Genomic DNA, 18,403 nt, shown 5'->3' on the forward strand with positions numbered 1-18,403 from the left:
GAAGCCTTGGCTGTTCTGGCCTTTTGAGTCTTCCCATCCCAGGCAGCAGGTGTGAGCAGAAAGCCCTGAAATGACCCCAGCTCCTGCTACCACCCGACTGAGAGACCCTCAAGTAAAGGTCAGAGCCCACCACCATCTGAGCCCAGACAGCCCTAGAACCACAAGTTGATAACAATAATACACAACTGCTGTAGTTTCTACCACTACATTTGAGGTGGCAAACAGAACCCTCAGAATACAGTTATCCACAGAGGACGATACCGATTTATGGGTTTATAATGAACACCATGACTGTGCCTGGGTACCAGAACTCGCCTATTGGTCCTCAGTGCATATGTTCCCTGCCTTAATGTGTGTTCTCGCAAAAACAGACCTTGAGACAAGGATTCTAGTGAAAGCAATTTCCTGAGAGGTGAAACCAGAAGGCAATACCAGTAGGAGTGTGGGGAAAGGCAAAGGAAGAAAGTCAATAAAAGGTACAGAACAGACAACTGTTCTGTTGTAAACAGCTGGAGCTCATTGCCACTGGGGATTCCTAGGAGAAAGTGTAAAACATTGCTCGGAGTTGTCCTACCGGAAGGGTATTTATTTTCCAACTTCCCAACATTCATTGATTGAGGGCTGCTCCTGGGAGGCCAAGAGGCATTAATTCCTTTATTAATGTAGTTAATTGATCCTCCTCACTTCTCTAGCATTCAAGCAGAGCAGGCTGGAAGGCCAAAGAGAACCTTCAGGAGAATTGCAGGTGCTGCAGTTGGGACTTACAGGCACGGGAACCCCCAATGCTACTCATGACTGGAAGTTTCCTACAGATTTTTTTTTTTTAATTTTTATTTATTTATGATAGTCACAGAGAGAGAGAGAGAGAGAGAGAGAGAGAGAGGCAGAGACATAGGCAGAGGGAGAAGCAGGCTCCATGCACCGGGAGCCTGATGTGGGATTCGATCCCGGGTCTCCAGGATCGCGCCCTGGGCCAAAGGCAGGCGCCAAACCGCTGCGCCACCCAGGGATCCCCTCCTACAGATTTTGGAATCAGAGGGAGGGGAGGTGGGTGACACTAAGTGAACTTAACAACTAACTGGTAGCTGCTGCTTAGCCACAGGGCAGGCAGTGGGAGTCGGAGCCAGCTGCACTCTGCTGCACTCAGTGCACTGGGTACCTGCCCTGGCCACTCAATATACCAGCCCAGACAGTCCTGGAAATACAATGCATTCGTGCCTGCTGCACCTTCCCTTGGTGCTGACCTCCACACAGGACGCTTCCCATGCTGCACCCCGCCCCCATGAACACATGCAAAGGGCCACACCTTGTTTTTCACACAGATCATTTTCTGATCCTGCCTCTCTTATGGCTGGCTATTCTCAGATGGCTTCAGCCTTGCCTTTGCAGAGCACCTCTCAGGGTGAAAAGTTGGACACTCGACATTCTAGCTTAACTTCCTGTGTGTTCATTCAGTCTGAAGGCCCGTGAGTCATCATCCCTGATCATAAAGGCTTGTAGGTTCTACTTGCTTCTGCCTGGTAAAGGGTGCAGACTCCCCCTTTCTCACTCCATCTTCTCAGAAGCTTGTCTGAAGCCTTTTCTTCCAAGTGTCCAGAGCTGCTGAAAGGCAAGATATGTCTAGGCCAGCATTGTCCACTTGGTGCAATAAACTTTGTGCACTAAATAGAAATGCTCTGTGTCTGTGCAGTCCAATGTGGTAGCCACTAGTTACTCATGGCAACTGAGCAGTTCACATGTGGATAGTGTGACTCAGGAACAAGATTTTACATTCAATTTCATATTATTTGATTCATATTTAAGTGGCCACCATCCTGGTCATCATGGGCATATGTCATGGGTCCTTTGAAACTACTTGAGGACAGCTTTTACTTGAGGGCCTCACTCCCTCCCTGGCCCACAGCAGAGCAGGTCTCCTCTTCCCTCCTGTTTAGGGGGTTACTCCTAATCTGTCTCTCAAACATCCTCATTCTTTGAGGTTTGTTGCTCTGCCCTGCCACCTCCCTTATCTAGCCTCTGGGAGAAGAAAACACGTGCTCTACACAACAATTATGGTTTGATGTCTTTTCCCACTTGGATGTGGACTGGGAAAGGGAGTGCCTGTCAAAAAAAAAAAAAAAAAAAGAGAGAGAGAGAGAGAGAGAGAATGAAGGAAATACCTGGAAACATAAAAAATGTCAAGATGTACCCTCCCATGCCTAACTGCATTGTTCTGGCTTAGAGGAGGCAGTCCATTGTACCTCCTTTTGAGATGACCACAGATTTCAGAAGCTAGGATTGTATGCTTTACCATAGTGGCAGAGAGTTCTTTTTAAAATGTACACTTTCTAAACTCCAACTTCGGAAGATCCTGATGTTAAAAGCTAGGCATCAGTATCTCTTAAACCTCCTTTACTTGGGCCAGCTTTGGGAGCTGCTTTAATCAACATAATGATGCTGCACTTAGGGAGCTTTTGAGTTGGCTCCATTCCATAAGATCCCCATAGACTGCTCTGCTTTCCGAATGTTTATGTCCAATTTTGCGGTTTTTCTCTTTAATCCCACATTTACTGCTGCCTCTGATTTCCTGCCTCCTTATTCTCCAATACTGCTCCAGGGAAGCACAAGTTAGGTTTTCAAAGTTAGAATATTGCATGTAGTAATAGTAAATAAACTCTGCCTGAAGATCTGATATTTTTTTCTCCATGTCTAGAGTGCCTTCAATGTATGAAATCTGCAACATACGCTTTAGTTACCTTTCTAGGAGTTTGGCCTTCCTTGCCTTGCTCTCTAAAGGCAGACTGCATTTTCTTAGCTATATTTCATGTGTCAGTGCCCACAGTGTACTTATTAATAGTTTGATATTGTCACAAGTTCTCATTTGGCAGTGATTTTCACATTCGCTTCACTACCTCTGCTTTAGCATTGCCAAATGTAAATGGCCTAGGCTTTGCATAAAACAAACAAACAAAACACAAAAACCACTCCCTCCAGGACAGGCCTGGAAATTGTTGGCATAGGATAGCATCTATCTATGAATCCTTCTGCTAGGAAATTAGAAGTCTTCCTGGCAGGGGGTTACTCCTTTTAAAAAGAAAATCTTCACAAATACAATTTGTATTTGTGAATCGTGTCCCAGGAGACTCATCCCCTCCGGCCAGCACCATGTACAGGATAAGAGAGCTCAAAGCTTCCCGTCCAAGGAAAATACTTCACTCCATTACAAGAGTGGATTATGCATACATAGCATAAGTGCAACTTATTTATAACCAAGGAAGAGAGGACCACATTAACTTGTAATATAGAGAGACTGAAAAATAACTGAATCTATATTGGGGGAAATGATGGATTCTTAAACGCCTTCCTCTGGAGGTAAAAATGGCTCCTGTGCCTGCTGTCGCTGGTGGCGGGCGGGTGGATGGGCACCACACGGTTAGTGAAATTGCTCTCGCGGCTGCCTTAGATTCCCTTTTGCAGAACTTGAGGTTCTGCAACGTAGGTTGCGCGTTTCAATCTGTTTCCTCGTCCATCCCATTGCCAGGAGTTAAGTCGTGGTGAGGAGAGTTCTGAACCAACGTGGTGCTGCGTGCTTGAGGTTATCTTTGCTCGAAAGCCACGGGCCATCTTCCACTTCCCTGCGTACCCCAAGGACTGAAGCTCACCTCGGACCGCAGACCCCTACGGGGAGCCACACCCCCCGCCCAGAAATCCCGGGCGCCGGCGGTCCGCAGGCTGCGATCCTCACCCCGCCCGTCTCTGCAGCCTTCTGGGGATTGTAGTTGAACGCCTCGCGCCTCCCCGCCGCTCGGGCGGGACCCGGGACTACAAGTCCCGGAAGGCCTTGCGCGCCACGCCTGCGCTGCCCGCCGTCGCTAGAGGAGGGCGAAGGCGCGGAAGGCGAGTGCGAGTCGGGGGAAGAGGTCGGTGGCGGCGGCGGCGGCGGGAGACATGGACAACGCGGGGAAGGAGCGTGAGGCGGTGCAGCTGATGGCGGAGGCCGAGAAGCGAGTCAAGGCTTCCCACTCCTTCCTCCGCGGGCTGTTCGGGTGAGCGCCAGACCTCGAGTGCCCCGGGGGTCTCGGGCGCAGGCCCCGCCGCCGCCGGTCCCTCCGCGCGGGAGCCACCTGGTCCCCGGGAACGCCGAGGGGCCCCGGCTTCGCCTGCAGCCTGCGGGGGCCTCCCAGGCCGTAGAGCCCACGGACTCCGCACCCCCGCGCCCCGACATCGCTGCGGAGCCCCCGCAGTGTCCCCGGGCCCTTCAGCTCCCGCGTCCTCCCCTCCCGGACGCGCCCTGGGGCCCTCCGAGGCCCCCGACGCCCTCTTCGCCCCCGCGCGACCCTGCCTGGTGCCGGGCCCCAGCGCCCCGCCCCTCCCGGAGGGCGACGGCGTCGCGGGGTTCGCGGTGGGGAAGCTGGGAGACCGGTGCTGGCGAGGGCCCAGCCCGGGAGCAGCGGAGAGGCGGCGCCGGGGACCCGGGGACCCGGGCCCGCGAGCCTGGCGGGGCGGTGGGCCCGGCGGAGGGGCGGAGGAGCGCAGGAGCGCAGGAGCCCGCCGCCCGCGCCCCCGCCCGCGCCCCCGCGCCGGAGACCCCGAGCCCGGTTGCCCTGCGCCCGGTACACCTCTAATAAATAAATGTTCGTTGGAGAGCGAATACGTTTCTCAGCCCAGTATTTATACTGCACCAGAGATGGATGGGTTTTCCGGGGCTTCCTGTTTGATCAAGGATAACGCAGCTCCCAAGTCGGCGTCTCTTGGGAATCCCGTTGATTTTCTGTGATGCTTTCAGGTTCTCCTAGGGAAGGCCTTGAATTCGGACTTCCCGAGAAGCAGAGCCTGCACCGACTGTTCGGGCGGCTGAATATGGTGAATGATTCAGCTGTTTAGGATTAGAGAGGCTATTTCCGGATGGTTTTGTTGTCGTTTTTCTTTTTAAAAGTGAAAAATCTGCCGACGCCAAGAGCATATTTTTATTTTTGAGAAGGACCAGTACTTAACCTTTGCGTTATTACAGTTTTATTTCTCTGCTAAATCCAGTTTGAAATCTGCTTGCTTTGCCACCTTCATTCTTTTGATTATAACACTTTACCGTTGTGGATACATCTCCAGGGAGTGCTTAGATGTAGGTTTCACGCACTGCTCAAGTAGTACAGAGTGCACAGATGCATAAAGGTAAGGGTTTCTGTGCTCAGGAACCTCTCACAGGGTATTTTATCCTAGCCAGTTTCTAAATTTCTCCTATGATGTGTAGTTCGGAACATAGCAGTTAATCGTAAGTTTGTTGCCCTTTAAAAGTTACCCCAATAAAGGCTCTGACATAAGGAGCACTGCCTCACACTTGATGCTGACACCAAAGGATAGCTCCTCTCTGTGATTCACAAAACGTTTAAACTGTATTCAAGTAAAATGTAATGTCCTAGCACCTCTTACCTAGAGGTGATCTTAATGTCACAGCAAATTTCAAGTCAGGATGTGCTTCCTTGAAGAGAATCTGTAATTGGCAGAGGAAAACATTAGAGCACTTGATAGTTGTCTCGGGAATCCTCCTTTCTGTGAAGAGGTGTTGCGTTATTGTATTTGTGAAACTAGGCCAAGTCTTCAGCCAGTAATCCTAAAAGGATTTTGAAAAGGCTTTGCTTATAAATAAATACCTGTTTTCTCCTTGACTGTTGATCACTTATATCATTGACAGGAAGTATAGGAAGCCTTCATCTCAACCCTTCACATTTAGTTGGCACAAAAGTCCTTGTATCCTAGGTCAAGCCTGGACATGGCAGGCCAGCTAATTCTTTTAGCTTTTGGATGGGGGGCAAGTTAGCTTTTGTGTGAGACTTTCGTCTGCCACATAGTATATATCATAGTGAGGGTTCAGTGAGTTTATGCTTGTAAAACATTTAGAGCCACTGGAAGTAGTGATTATGAAATACTAATTAGCATATTCATCAGAATTGTCAGCCGTTGTTTACCAAGGAAACAGCCAGACATATTTAAGTAACTCTGCCAGGATTTCAGAGCCAAAGATCTTTAGGACTAGATCTTTGGTCTTTTAATGAAAGACTTGAAAGAGCTTTGTACCATGTAAGTTTTATTTATCCTATGGGGAGCCGTGTTATTTTCAGTGATAGTTGTCTCCGGAAAGCTTGGGGAAGAAGAGTTCTCAGGGTTCTGTGAAGTTTTAATAGTATGTAATTACTTGAAGCCAAAAACCAGGTTTCTCTGTCAGTTAGGGTGAGAAGACTGATTCTGTATCAATTTTAGATGTTTAGATTCTTCCATTATATTTGGCATCATTTGTACCTGTCCTCATCCTTCTAGGCTGGAGCACGTTAGTCCATCCTGCCATCCTTCCTTTGATGTAGAATTTTCCCGTCAACTTGATATCCTTTCTTGAAATCACAGTGTAGTCCATCTCCATGTCAGACTCCTGAATTAACGGAACACGTGTACTGGCTTGAGTATTATCAGTATGGTCTGAGCCCCCATGTATCTAAGAGCTGACTAGTTAGTGCTTTAAAGGGGTCAGGTGATACTGTTTTGAGGTCATGGCAGCCATTAGAACGTGCTCAGCATATTGCAGCGTATTTTGCATGGACTCATTCTCATTATCCTAACTGCAGATTAAAATGTATTAGGAGCTTATCTTTTTCACTCTGTTTATCCACCACCCACACTGGTTTTGTGGCAATACTGTATTCTCACTAAACTATTGCTCTTCCTTTTTTGTTGCTTTTAGTAAGATTAGTTGAAAATATACATCGTAGATTTCTGAGGAGAGGTCAATCATGTATTCTTTGTACAAGGCACAAGTCTCATGCTTGTCTGCAAGATGTTATGAGCCACTGACGGATACAGCCATCACAAAATAACTGTTATGGGAGTTCTGCTTTTCTGCTAGACAGTTAAACAGTGGTATGTTTTTGTAGCTGTGGTATTGAATTAAAATTTACTCTGAGGGCTTAGCATAGTATAGCAAAACTACCACTGAAAGAGTAGTGTTTTCATTTCATTTGTTCCCAGGGTTGAGCTATAGCATTTTGCAGTTAATTTCAAATTCAAATGTGGAATCTTAAGGAACTGCCAGTAAGATCTTAAGCTGGCCTGACAATGACAGTAAAGTGTTTTGAATCTCTAAGATCTCTCTTACTTTCTTCTTCTCGCTACTAGGAGGCCAGATTGGGGATAGCCTTCACAGTGCATATCAAAGAGAATGTTGCTGTTTAAGAATGACAGTTGAAAGATGTTCTGTATGGCTAATGCTGTCTTCTCCTGCTTTTCGATGTTGCCCAGTCATAAAGCTTGTAAAGAGCCATAAATTTGCCAGTGTCAGATTCAATGAAAGACCCTATTGGGTTATTTTGACGCAATTAATAGGCTATAATTTCTTAGCTATTTTTGAAAACCGGCAATATTTCTTAAACATGGTAGGCTATTAATTAGCAGTATTCTTCACTCAGTTTTATTTCTACAAAGATTGTTTTTAAGTTTTGCCAAAATGTGGTGAGGACATATGATAGCATTTATAAAGCTTTGGGGCACCTGAGTGGCTCAGTTGATTAAGCATCCCACTTTTGGCTTTGAATCGGGTCATGATCTTAGGGTGGTGGGATTGAGCCCTGCATCAGGGCTTCTTGCTGGGTGTGGAACCTGCTTGAGGTTCTCTTTGTCCCTCTCCCACTCCCTACCCTCACTTCTCCCTCTCTCAAATTTTTTTCTAGTTTTAGTGCCAAATTACAGTTTGTGTATCAAATGATAAAATTTTTCTTATTGGCCTTACTCTGATTGCATTTTTGCAGTGTTCACCATGTATTCTCTCATTCTTGTGAGCCCTGTGAGCCCTGTTTAGAAAAGGTAGGGAGGACCCATGGTGGCATGTGGCTCTAGAATATAAGCTCCTGGGGAGTCTGTCTTACTTCATTGCTGTTGCCCCACGCCTCACTTGGCATGTGCCATGAAGTAGGCACTTGGTGAATATTGGCAGAAAGAATGTGTAAATTCTCCTACCATGCTGATTTTTTTCTTTTGTTTAGTTTTCAAGAGCAAAGGCAACAAAATGAAGGAGAGTTCATGTCACTCTCTTCTACGTTTTACTTAAATAACGTGTTTATTTAAACATAACAGCTACTCCATATGTGAGAAAAAAAGGACAATAGAACAAGACGATAGAACAATTCCAGTTGAAGAGTAAAGTATTCCCTGAGTCTCCCCTCTCCTAAATTCCACTCTCCAGAAGTAATGGTTTTTAACTTTTTAATTCCTCTGAGGGTAACCACTGTAATTCTAAATAAATTTGGAATACTTCTACTTCCTGACTTACTAATTTTAGACAATATCTATTGATTCTGTTAAAAATGATGAATAGTGAGCAGCCCGGGTGGCTCAGTGGTTTAGCGCCACCTTTGGTCCAGGGCGTGATCCCGGAGATCCGGGATCAAGTCCCACATCGGGCTCTCTGCATGGAGCCTACTTCTCCCTCTGCCTGTGTCTCTGTCTCTCTCTCTGTGTGTCTCTGAATAGATAAATTAAAAATCTTAAAAAAAAAAAAATAGTTACATGGCCTTGTATTTTCTCTCTCACCATCTGATTTTACTTAGTTTAAATTGTCAATCTCTAAATACTAACTTTTATATATGAATAACATATATTTGCCTTTTTTATTTTTATTTTATTTTTTTTAAATTTTTTTAAAAGATTTTATTTATTCATGAGAGACACAGAGAGAGAGAGAGGCAGAGACACAGGCAGAGGGAGAAGCAGGCTCCAGGCAGGGAGCCCCACGTGGGACTCGATCCTGGGTCTCCAGGATCACACCCTGGGCTGCAGGCGGCGCTAAACCGCTGTGCCACCGGGGCTGCCCTATATTTGCCTTTTTTAAAGATTTTATTTATTAATTTATTCATGAGAGGCAGAGACATAGGCAGAGGGAGAAGCAGGCTCCTTGCAGAGAGCCTGATGCGGGACTCAATCCCAGGACCCTGAGATCATGACCTGCGCCAAAGGCAGAGATGCTCAACTGCTGAGTACCCAGGCACCCTTGAATAACATATTTAAACTGTAATTCTGCTTTTAATTTTTTCAAATAGTTCCCTATTTCTGTGAGTTACAGAGTGGCCATGAATAGATTGTCCAAATTGGGATATTTTTGAGATGCCAGAATGATGGGTATAAGCCATGGGTGTCTGTCCATTCAGCCAGAGTATTAACCAAGTTCTAGGAGACTTTACAGTCTGTTCTTACTCTTTGTGTTCATTTGATTAGATGGTAAGATCAGTAAAACTTTTGTATCTTCAAAGCATTTTTAGTGACCACACAGTTTACAATAAGAAAACGTTGGATTAAAAAAAAAATGAAAAAAAAAAAGTAAAAAAAATAAAAATAAAAACTCAGCCTAGAGATTTCCAGGCTCATCTAAGGGTATTACATATCTTTAAAAAAAAAAGAAAGAAAAAAGTTGGAAGTAGAATTTCAGAATGCTAACCATTTTTGTCTTTAAATAGAGCTTATGTGGCTTCTGGGTAGCTCAGTGATTGAGCATCTGCCTTCAGCTCAGGTCGTGGCCCCAGGGTCCTTGGGTCGAATCCTGCATTGGGCTCCCTGTGGGAAGCCTGCTTCTCCTTCTGCCTATGTCTCTGCCTCTCTCTGTGTGTCTCTCATGAATATATAAATAGAATCTTTAAAATAAATAGAGCTTATTATAAGTAATGGTTATTTAAAATCAAAATAACAAAAAAAAAGCTGAAACAATAAAAAAATAAAGTCAAAATAACTACTTTCTTGGCTTAAAATACATATTTTTTCGTGGTAAGGAAATATCAACTGTTTTATTTATTTATTTTTTTTCAACTCCTGTTTTAAAGGGTATTTTCATTAGGGATTGAATGAAGAGTTATATTTTGAAGGCCTCTTTAATATCTGTGGAGACAAACATGATTTTTCTTCTTAGTTACTAATATGTTAATAAATAGATTTTCTCATATTAAACTGTCCTGGCGTTCCTTGAATAACCTGTCTGGATCATGAAGTATTATTTTTTAATGTGCTATGTAATCTGTTTTTATTTTCTTTTGAATTATTTTCTTTATGGTTCTTTTGCATATAGTTGGATCAGGTTGAAGTATCAGTGTTACAGGTGCCTCATAAAAGGAATGTAGAGATTTTCCTTTTACCCAGTGCTTTGGTCTTTGAAAGTTTCAGTGGAACCCTCTAACTGTGACTTTTTGAACGTTCATTCAGCAGTTATTTCCCTCTGTCACTTACTTTTGTGTCTGTGCATTTATTCTTCTCTCTTGATTCTTTTGATCCTTTTCCTCCAAACTAATATTTTTACTTACGGGTTTTATTAATTTCCTGTTTTCTGCTTTATTAATTTCTGCTTTTACCTCTATTGCTTTCTTCCATTTTTCCCTCTAGCTTTTTTGGGAGGATTTCCATTATTGTATTTATATGGATCCAAATACTCACGGATGAATTTTCCTTTAAAACCGTATAGTATCCCTCAGATCCTGATACATAGTGGGTTTTTTTTTATCGCAAGTCGTTTTCCCTTTGACCTAAGAGTTGTTTGTGGGTTGTGTTCAAGGCGGAAGTGCTTTGATTTCTAGTTTTTTAATTATAATCAGAGAACCTACTGAGGTTTTCTTTGCCACCTAATATATGTTTGGTGTTCATGAATGGTACATGCACACTTGCAAAGACCTACACTCTTACCAGAATATATGACTTGCTAGAGATCCCTGAGATCTAGGTATTGATTATGTTGTCAAGGCCTTTCATATCTGTGTTAATTTTTTGTCCACTTGACTTGCTTCGGACTAAAAGGGATATAGTCATATCTCCTTTGATAAGTGTGTTTCTGTCTGGCATTTCTTGTCATTTCTGCTTTATAAATGTGGCTACTGTGTTGGTAAATAGATGTTCACAACTAATATAATTTCATTATGGATTGTGTCTCTAGCATTAACAAATTAATTTCTTTCTTTCATTTGGTATTTTTCAGCCCAAATTCTGTCTTACCTGATACTGGAGTAGCAGTCCTTGCTTTATTATTTGCATTTGCCTGCTTGAGAACTATTTATGTAAGAGGATTATACATTCTGCCTGCTGCCATGTGACCTGTGCTGCCTGGCTCTGGGCAAAGTGCACTTCCCTCCCCATTGAGTCGTCCTGTCCCTGTGACTGACTTTGAGGGAGTAAGTGAAAGGGGGATGCATACTCTCTGAGCAGAGCTGCAGAGGCCATCCCTGTTTCAGCCGTGGTTAAAAAAAACAAAAACAAAAACACCCCAGATAGGGCTACATTCCAGAATAGAGAGATGACACATGAAGAAAGAACCTGCACAAGTGGCCTACAGTAACAGGTAAAGTGTGTGAGACAGGAGCTTTGGAGATTTGGGGATTATTTGTTGCAACAAATCAAACAAAAGTTGGTTGATATATGTGATATCCTTTGACCATCTCTTTAATCCTAAGCCTTTCAAAACAGCTTTATTTTAGTTGTATCTCTCCTGGTGAGCACATGGTTGGCTTTTGTTAGCAAATCTAAAAATCCATTTCCATTGTTTGTATGACTGAGATATGATTGGTTTTTAATTCTGTTGTCCTGCTTTCTTATATTTATTATGTCTTTATATTATGTATGATATTTTTTTTCTTCATGTGATCTCTTTGCTTTTTATTTAGGAAATGTATTTTTATTCTACTGGCAACTTCTATACTGTGAACCTTTTTTAATGCCCTTAAATCTACTAGGCATCTAGTGTTTGATGTGGAAAACACCATTAGCCTTGTGCCAGTCCCTGAGCCTGTTCTAAATTTTCCTTTCTGTCCAGCGTATGTGTGTGGGAGGGTAGGGCTCAGCTATTTGTACTTTGTTGGAACAGATGTCTCCATTTTATTTTTCTACTCTGTCTATACTGCTTTTTTTGTTTGTTTTGTCTTAGATCTGTGATAAAACATTCAGTGCCACCACTACCAGCCTTTTTACTGATATTCGTCAGTCATCTCCATCCATAGTTGGAAGCCAGTGTGATACATCTTAAGTTCTTGCTTCTGTCAGTGGTACTTAATGGTTGGCTGGGCTGGTTGTGTGATCTTTGGCTCTTAGGCTTACACATTTTTTTCCCCAGTTGCTTCAAAAATATTGTTCTCTGTTGACTTGTTTTGTATGTTGCTGTTGAAGTCTGATTGAAGCTAACCTGCTTTTCTTAATTTTGTAGGTGACTTAGCCTGGCAGCCTGGAGCTTTTCTTGACTTATAAAATCTAATAGTCTTGCTAGATGTGGTTCACTGGGTCAGTTTTCCCAGTCATGGCAGGCTCTTTCAGTATTTAGATTTACATTTTCTTTTGTTTCCATAAAATTTTCTGAAATTATAGTTTCAAATATTATTTCAATGTTTTGTTTTGTTTTATTCCCCTTTTCAGGGACTCCAGTTACTTCTCCTATCACTTATTCTTGGCTCCTTTTCCCTCTCTTATTTCCATTTCCTTGGCTGTTTTCATTTTTCTCCTTAGTGTCAGTAGAGTCAGTTCTCCCCATAGGTATGTTATAGCTAAGATTTCATTTTTGAGATGATTTGGTCTTTTTCTTTCCTTCTAAATTTTGAAACAGGAGTTCAAGGTCTTATTTTTTTGTGTTCACATAGGGAAGGAAGGACTTTATCTTGTTCTCTACTCTCCTAGGTCCTCCAGACTAACAAGGAAAAAATAGTTTATTGAACATGAGCAGCGCTGATATCTCTCAAAGGGGTGATTAGAACTTGGGCTCATAGCATCTTGACAAAGCACAGTGTATTTGTAGGGAAGGTTTTAGGCTTCCAAGGGCAGCAAACTGGGAAACAAAGGAGTAAGGTTTGTTTGTGCAGGTCCATCTCTGTATAAACTTTCCATCTGCTTCAAGACCATAAAATTTCCCCAGGAGAGGGGATTTATGGCAGTTCTTGTTCTTTAGAGGTTTCTGCATTCTGTCAGATAGGGGAAACTCTAAGAAGCCATCTTTCTGTATATGCTATTCTCATTTTCCTCTGGCTCAAATAATCTTTATGCCAAAGTGGTGTATTTTGTGGGGGGGATATTCATGCTCTTGTATTCTGAGTTTTGAATTTTTGACCTATGATGTAGTTTCATATCTGTAAATGTTTAATAAAATTTAAATTATATGGGATTGATTTCCTCTGCCTTATGGTAGTTTGGGGGAACATTTTTGTCAGCTGCAAAGTTTTTCTTCTTACGTAGCAGCTTTGTATGGATGCTGCTTGCCTTCTGTTCAGAGTGTCTAGGAGTTTCTTGGGCTCGTAATACCATGTGTTTCTGTGATGGGAGATGAGGGGTTTGGGTGCTTTTATGGATTTCTTAGTTTGCCCTATTCTGTTGATACCATTAAGAATTTTTTTGGTGAAAAGTGTCAGGAAGAGGTAGGTAGGGGCTTGGTGTGACTCCCCAGTGTTGTGATACTTCTTTGTGTCATAGTACTCTTAGTTTATTTCTGCCATTGGTTTTCTTTCCTTTCGGTACAAAGCCTCCATGGAGCTGCCTCTGCCTCTGCTAGAAGCAGGGTCTTCAGGAGACTACTACCTCTAGCCAAGTTCCCCTTCTCGTTCCCAGTTCCAGGGCTCCCGGTTCTCTAGGTCTTCTACCTGTCCTCTGTATTCCCCCACTGCAGCCCTTCTTGCTAGGGTGTTGCTGTCACAAACTGCTGTTGTGGGACCCTGCTGCCCCCTCACCCTTCTGCTCATGCATTTCCTCCTGACCCCCAGCTGTGCTGGTTTGGGGGTTTTATTTCTCCAATTATCTTGTTGAATTCTGGATTCATGGATTACAGCTGATTGTATTTGCTGCTTGCTGATCTGAGTTTGGAGGACAGGTTGGTATTTAGGCAGCCACCATTATCCTGTGGATTCAGTTTTCACCAGGTTTTCCTACAGATTGAGAGTCAGTTTGAAGATTGAATTTTATATAGATTTTATAAAGATTGAAATTAAATATAAAAGCTTGTTGTGGCAAGTAATGTTGTATATGTCATTTCTGAGTTGATCCGATAATTGCTGTTCTTAGCTTTCTTGTATATTTAAGTATCTTGATTTGTTTGATTAATAGGTTCAACTACACATTTTCCCATCCATATCAAGTCAAGGCATTGGGAGTATTACCAGAATAAAGGCCAAGTAGCTTTCTTTGCTGTACATGTTCTCATAAACTTTATTTCAGGAAGTTATGCTTAAACACAGATACTTTTGTCAGCCATTCCTTAAATGTCTCAGATTGTTTCCTGTGTCTGAGAATCTATGATAGTTTCTTTCTTAAATAAGTAGAAATAAGGTGAAAAGTTCTCAAAATGGAATCCAGAGTCCATGGCAGAATGCCAAGACTGTGCTGGTGGTAAAGCTATGATCCTCCTGCTTGGCTTCTGTAGGCTGCTCTAGTGGAATTTCTCAGAGGCCCAAGAGGGGCTGCCTACTTTGAGCTGGCAGCACTAAGCTAATAAATGACAGCATTCCTCTGTAGGTAGTCTGACCTTGTCCAAAGCCTGTGTCCTTTCCACCCTAATACTGGTTCCTGGAAAAACAAAGGACCTCAGTCTAGCGGTATTACAGGCATTTGGAATAAGAGTTCAAGGTAGCTTGATGAAGTGTTACCTCCTTGGGGCCCGTGCTGTAGATACTTCTGCTTTTTGCATTGCATGAAAGAAGTTGGACTATTTAGAAATATGTTAAACCCAGCAGTAAATTCATCTTGAAATAGTTGTATTTATTTATGAAAATTTAAGTTTTTAGAATCTGGAAATTATAGAAATGAAGTACAGATGAAAATAAATTGCTTATGGAAGGTAAAAAATAGAATAAATAGTTCTATGTGGCTGTGATGTTGTGATATAATAAAAATATATATATTTGTTCTTTATCCTTGGTTCCTCACACAGAACTTGTAAAGCCCTTGTGCCATCTTCAGTGGTGAGGATGAGAGAAGCATCTTCTGTATCATAATAGGCCCCTTTCAACAATACTAAAGTTTATGCTAATGAGGTGACTGTTGGTCCCTGGGTGGCTTCGGATGAGGACTGGTTGTCAGAGGAGCCAACCGTGTGATTAGAGGGTTGGAACTTTGAGCCCCACCCCCAAACCTCCCAGGAGAGAAGAGGATTTGGGGTTTGAGTTAATCACCAGTGGTCAGTGAATCGGTTGTGCCTGTGTAGTGAAGAATCTCCCCAGAATCTTAAATGTTGGGTTCAGAGAACTTCTGGGTGGTGAACATGTGGAAGTGTTAGACGGCGATACCCCTGGGGAGGGCATAGGATACTCCTTGAACTCTCCTATATTCCTATATTCCTATATTCCTTACCCTGTGCCTCTCTTCCATTAGCTGTTTCTGAGTTGTATCATTTGTGATCATAAGTAAAGTGTTTCCCTAAGTTCTGTGAGTTCTAGCACTAATCAAATTTGAGGAAGGGGTTGTGGGAACTCTTGATTTTTAGCCAAGTTAGAGATGTGAGTACCTTGAGGACCAACTACTTGAGACTGTTGTCTGAAGTGGAGGTAGTTGTGTGGGACTGAACCCTTAACCTGTGGGATCTGCACTGGCTCTGGGTAGTGTCACCATTCAATTGAATTGTAGGACACCTAGCTGGTGGCTACAGAGAACTAGAGAATTGCTTGATATGAAAAACTCACACATTTGGTGTCAGAAGTGCTGTGAGTAGAGAAACAGTGTTTCTATTAATGGTGGAGATGTTTTAAAGAATTTGAGTTTTTCTTTCCTTTTTCTGGATACTTTTTGTGTTTGCTTTTTATTTTGAATGACAAATGGGAAAACTCAAAAAACTGTAATGTGGGTAGTTTCTTCCATCCAGTGGTCAAGCATTGTTAGTGAGACTCATGTGCCAGGTCCTATGCTGGTCTCTATCACCAGAGGCAGCCTAAGGGCTAATGTTACTCATAAATAGTGTAAATAAGGAGCTGTCCTGGTTGGTGGGCTTTTCCACCAGGGATCCCAGGCACTCCAAAAAGTGATCCTTTTTTGTAGACCCCTGACATAGTTTGACATCCCTTCAGGATATTCGGATGGTAGAGTTGAATTGCGTCTGTAGTTCTGCTTTCATGTTATCACAGCACTGTCAGTGACACCGGTATTTCTTTATGATATATATATATTTTAAAGATTTTATTTGTTTCAGAGAGAGCACAAGCAGGGAGGAAAGGCAGAAGGAGAGAGAGAAGCAGAGTCCCCACTGAGCAGGGGGCTTGACGTGGGGCTTGATCCCAGGATCCTGGGTTCATGACTTGAGCCGAAGGCAGGTGCTTACCCAAATGAGCCACCCAGGTGCCCTCTTTATGGTATTTTATATTTCTACTCTGAGAAATTCTCTTATGAGATTTCTGCTGTGCTACTCTTGTGATTTTAAAAAGCAGCTTTATTTCTACCTCAGCAGTTTCCTCCTTTTCTTTTGGGTACATCTCATGATATGTGTGCTGTTAGTCCCTGTGATTCTAACATCCCCCTCTTCCCACCCACAGTCTTAGAAGAGCATGTACTGATGGTTGCCAGTGTTTTATAGCACCTTGAAATAGCTCTTATTCTGGATAAAGAAAAACCAAGACTAGATTCTTTGAGGATTAATTGGTTTTTAAAAGATCAATGATTTGTCTATGTGTAGATGTTATTGGAGCTCTTTGAAATAATGGGCTGTAATTTCCCATGCTGGTTGCTCTTGCCCCACCAGCATCTGAGTAGGAACAGACAGGGTGGGATTGTGAAGAGAGCAGGGACTTGCAGGCTGGGCACAGCTCTACGGTTCACTTGGCTTCTGGTGGGACATGTGGCTCTGACCACATTTCTTCAGTGGAACATGTGAGATGGGGTGGGCTTCCAGCCCTGAAATTAAATATTTTTCTTCAGCTTCTGATCTCCTCGTAGTGTTTTCTGACACTTACTGATCTCAGTGAATATTTCATGAATAAGCATGGTCAAAAAGAGAGGCAGTCAGCCTTGACCTTGGAGTTGAGGAGTGGTAGGGTTAGCTGGGGCTGCATGGGTGAGGTGGTGATGATGGTGGTGGAGGTGATGATGGTGGTGATAGTGGTTCTTACACAGGCTGGTCACTGTTTACTTTCGTGGTGGAGAAAGCATTTTCTTCAAGTTCATGGTAGCACAGTCTCCCCAGGTAGTTAAATTGGATCAGTTCAGCTTTGCTTTTTTTTTTTTTTTTTTTTAATTTTTAAATTTTTAAATTTTTAAATTTTATTTTTATTTTTTTGTAATTTTTTTAATTTTTAATTTTAATTTTTATTTTTATTTTTATTTTTTTACAGTTCAGCTTTTCTTAATGTCAGTCAGGTGCCCTGTATTTATATTGTATCACTTTATAAGGTAGATTTCCTCACAGAAAGGTGTTTCTCATTTTAAGGAACCTGTAACTTATTTATGGGAGCTCTGAGTAACAATCATTTGAATTATTTGAACGTGAATTCTGAATATTTGTCCTTAAAACTTATAAAAATTAACTTTCACATGAATGGAACACAGTAGGCTTTGGGATGATTTCAGAAGTATATTTTTTCATGAATTGTTAAGGTTATGTTGTGTTTATAAGTGAGTTTCTCTAGTGCTTTTAAAATAATTACTACTCATGATTCTGTTTTAGGAGAGGTGAAGGGTCCTAAGTCTTTACAAAAATATATTCGTTATTATAATACCACTGAACTTGATGTCAGGTGTCAGCTCCACTACTGACCTTGGCTGGATGACCTTGGGTGAGCCATTGACCTCCAGATACAATTTTCTTTTTCTTCTTTTCTTTTTTTTTTTTTTTAATTTTATTTATTTGAGAGAAAGAGCATGTGTAAGCACAAGAAGGGGGTGCAGAGTAGAGGTAGTGGGAAAGAGAAGAAGGCTGTCTGCTGAGCAAGGAGCCCTATGCTGGGCTCAATCCCAGGACCCCAGGATCATGACCTGAGCCAAAGGCAGATGCCCAGATAGAATTTTCTCTTCCGTCAAATGGAGTTAGCATCTTTCATGGTGGCTGTAATAATGATGAAAATCACATAATATATGTGGAAATATTCAGCATAAAACCTAGTGTAATGTAAGCATTCTATTATTCCTAGCTGAATTTGTCTCCAAAAATAATAGGGTAAAGTACATTTTAATTAAGCTAGTTTTATTTGGAAACCTTTAATAAGAATGATTGAACTATAATTACAGTGCAAGATTCCTGGTATACTTTAGGAAAATAAGACAAGAAAGTGGTAAGCCTTTGGTAGCTGCAAGGAGTTATGGTTAACATCAAAAACTTAGGTTAGGAATTTTCCACTGGGATAATTAGCTATTTTTTTTTTAAATATATAAAGGTGTCATTAAAAGAAAACTGCTTATTCTGACACTACATTTTTGGTTTGGCTTGTTGCCATCCTGTCATTCACTGTATGACATAGCCCCCAAA

The 18,403-nt window shown here is 42.3% G+C and overlaps 1 protein-coding gene across 5 annotated transcripts in view; it reads left to right on the forward strand.

The window, feature by feature from the left end:
• The first annotated feature begins 3,830 nt into the window (after positions 1-3,830).
• Positions 3,831-18,403, forward strand: part of NAPB (NSF attachment protein beta) — a 41,140-nt gene continuing 26,567 nt past the window's right edge. For 2 of the 5 annotated variants that reach the window (XM_077871946.1, XM_077871949.1), the window contains exon 1: positions 3,831-4,025. In XM_077871946.1, the coding sequence (XP_077728072.1) occupies positions 3,928-4,025 (98 nt within the window). In that variant the 5' untranslated portion in view covers positions 3,831-3,927. Of the gene's footprint in view, positions 4,026-4,689; positions 5,149-17,676; positions 17,715-18,403 lie in introns of those variants that run through there. The other 3 variants (XM_077871945.1, XM_077871947.1, XM_077871948.1) reach the window with 3 other exon arrangements.

Source organism: Canis aureus, chromosome 26, assembly GCF_053574225.1.
Source record: "Canis aureus isolate CA01 chromosome 26, VMU_Caureus_v.1.0, whole genome shotgun sequence".
Taxonomy (NCBI): Eukaryota; Metazoa; Chordata; class Mammalia; order Carnivora; family Canidae; genus Canis; species Canis aureus.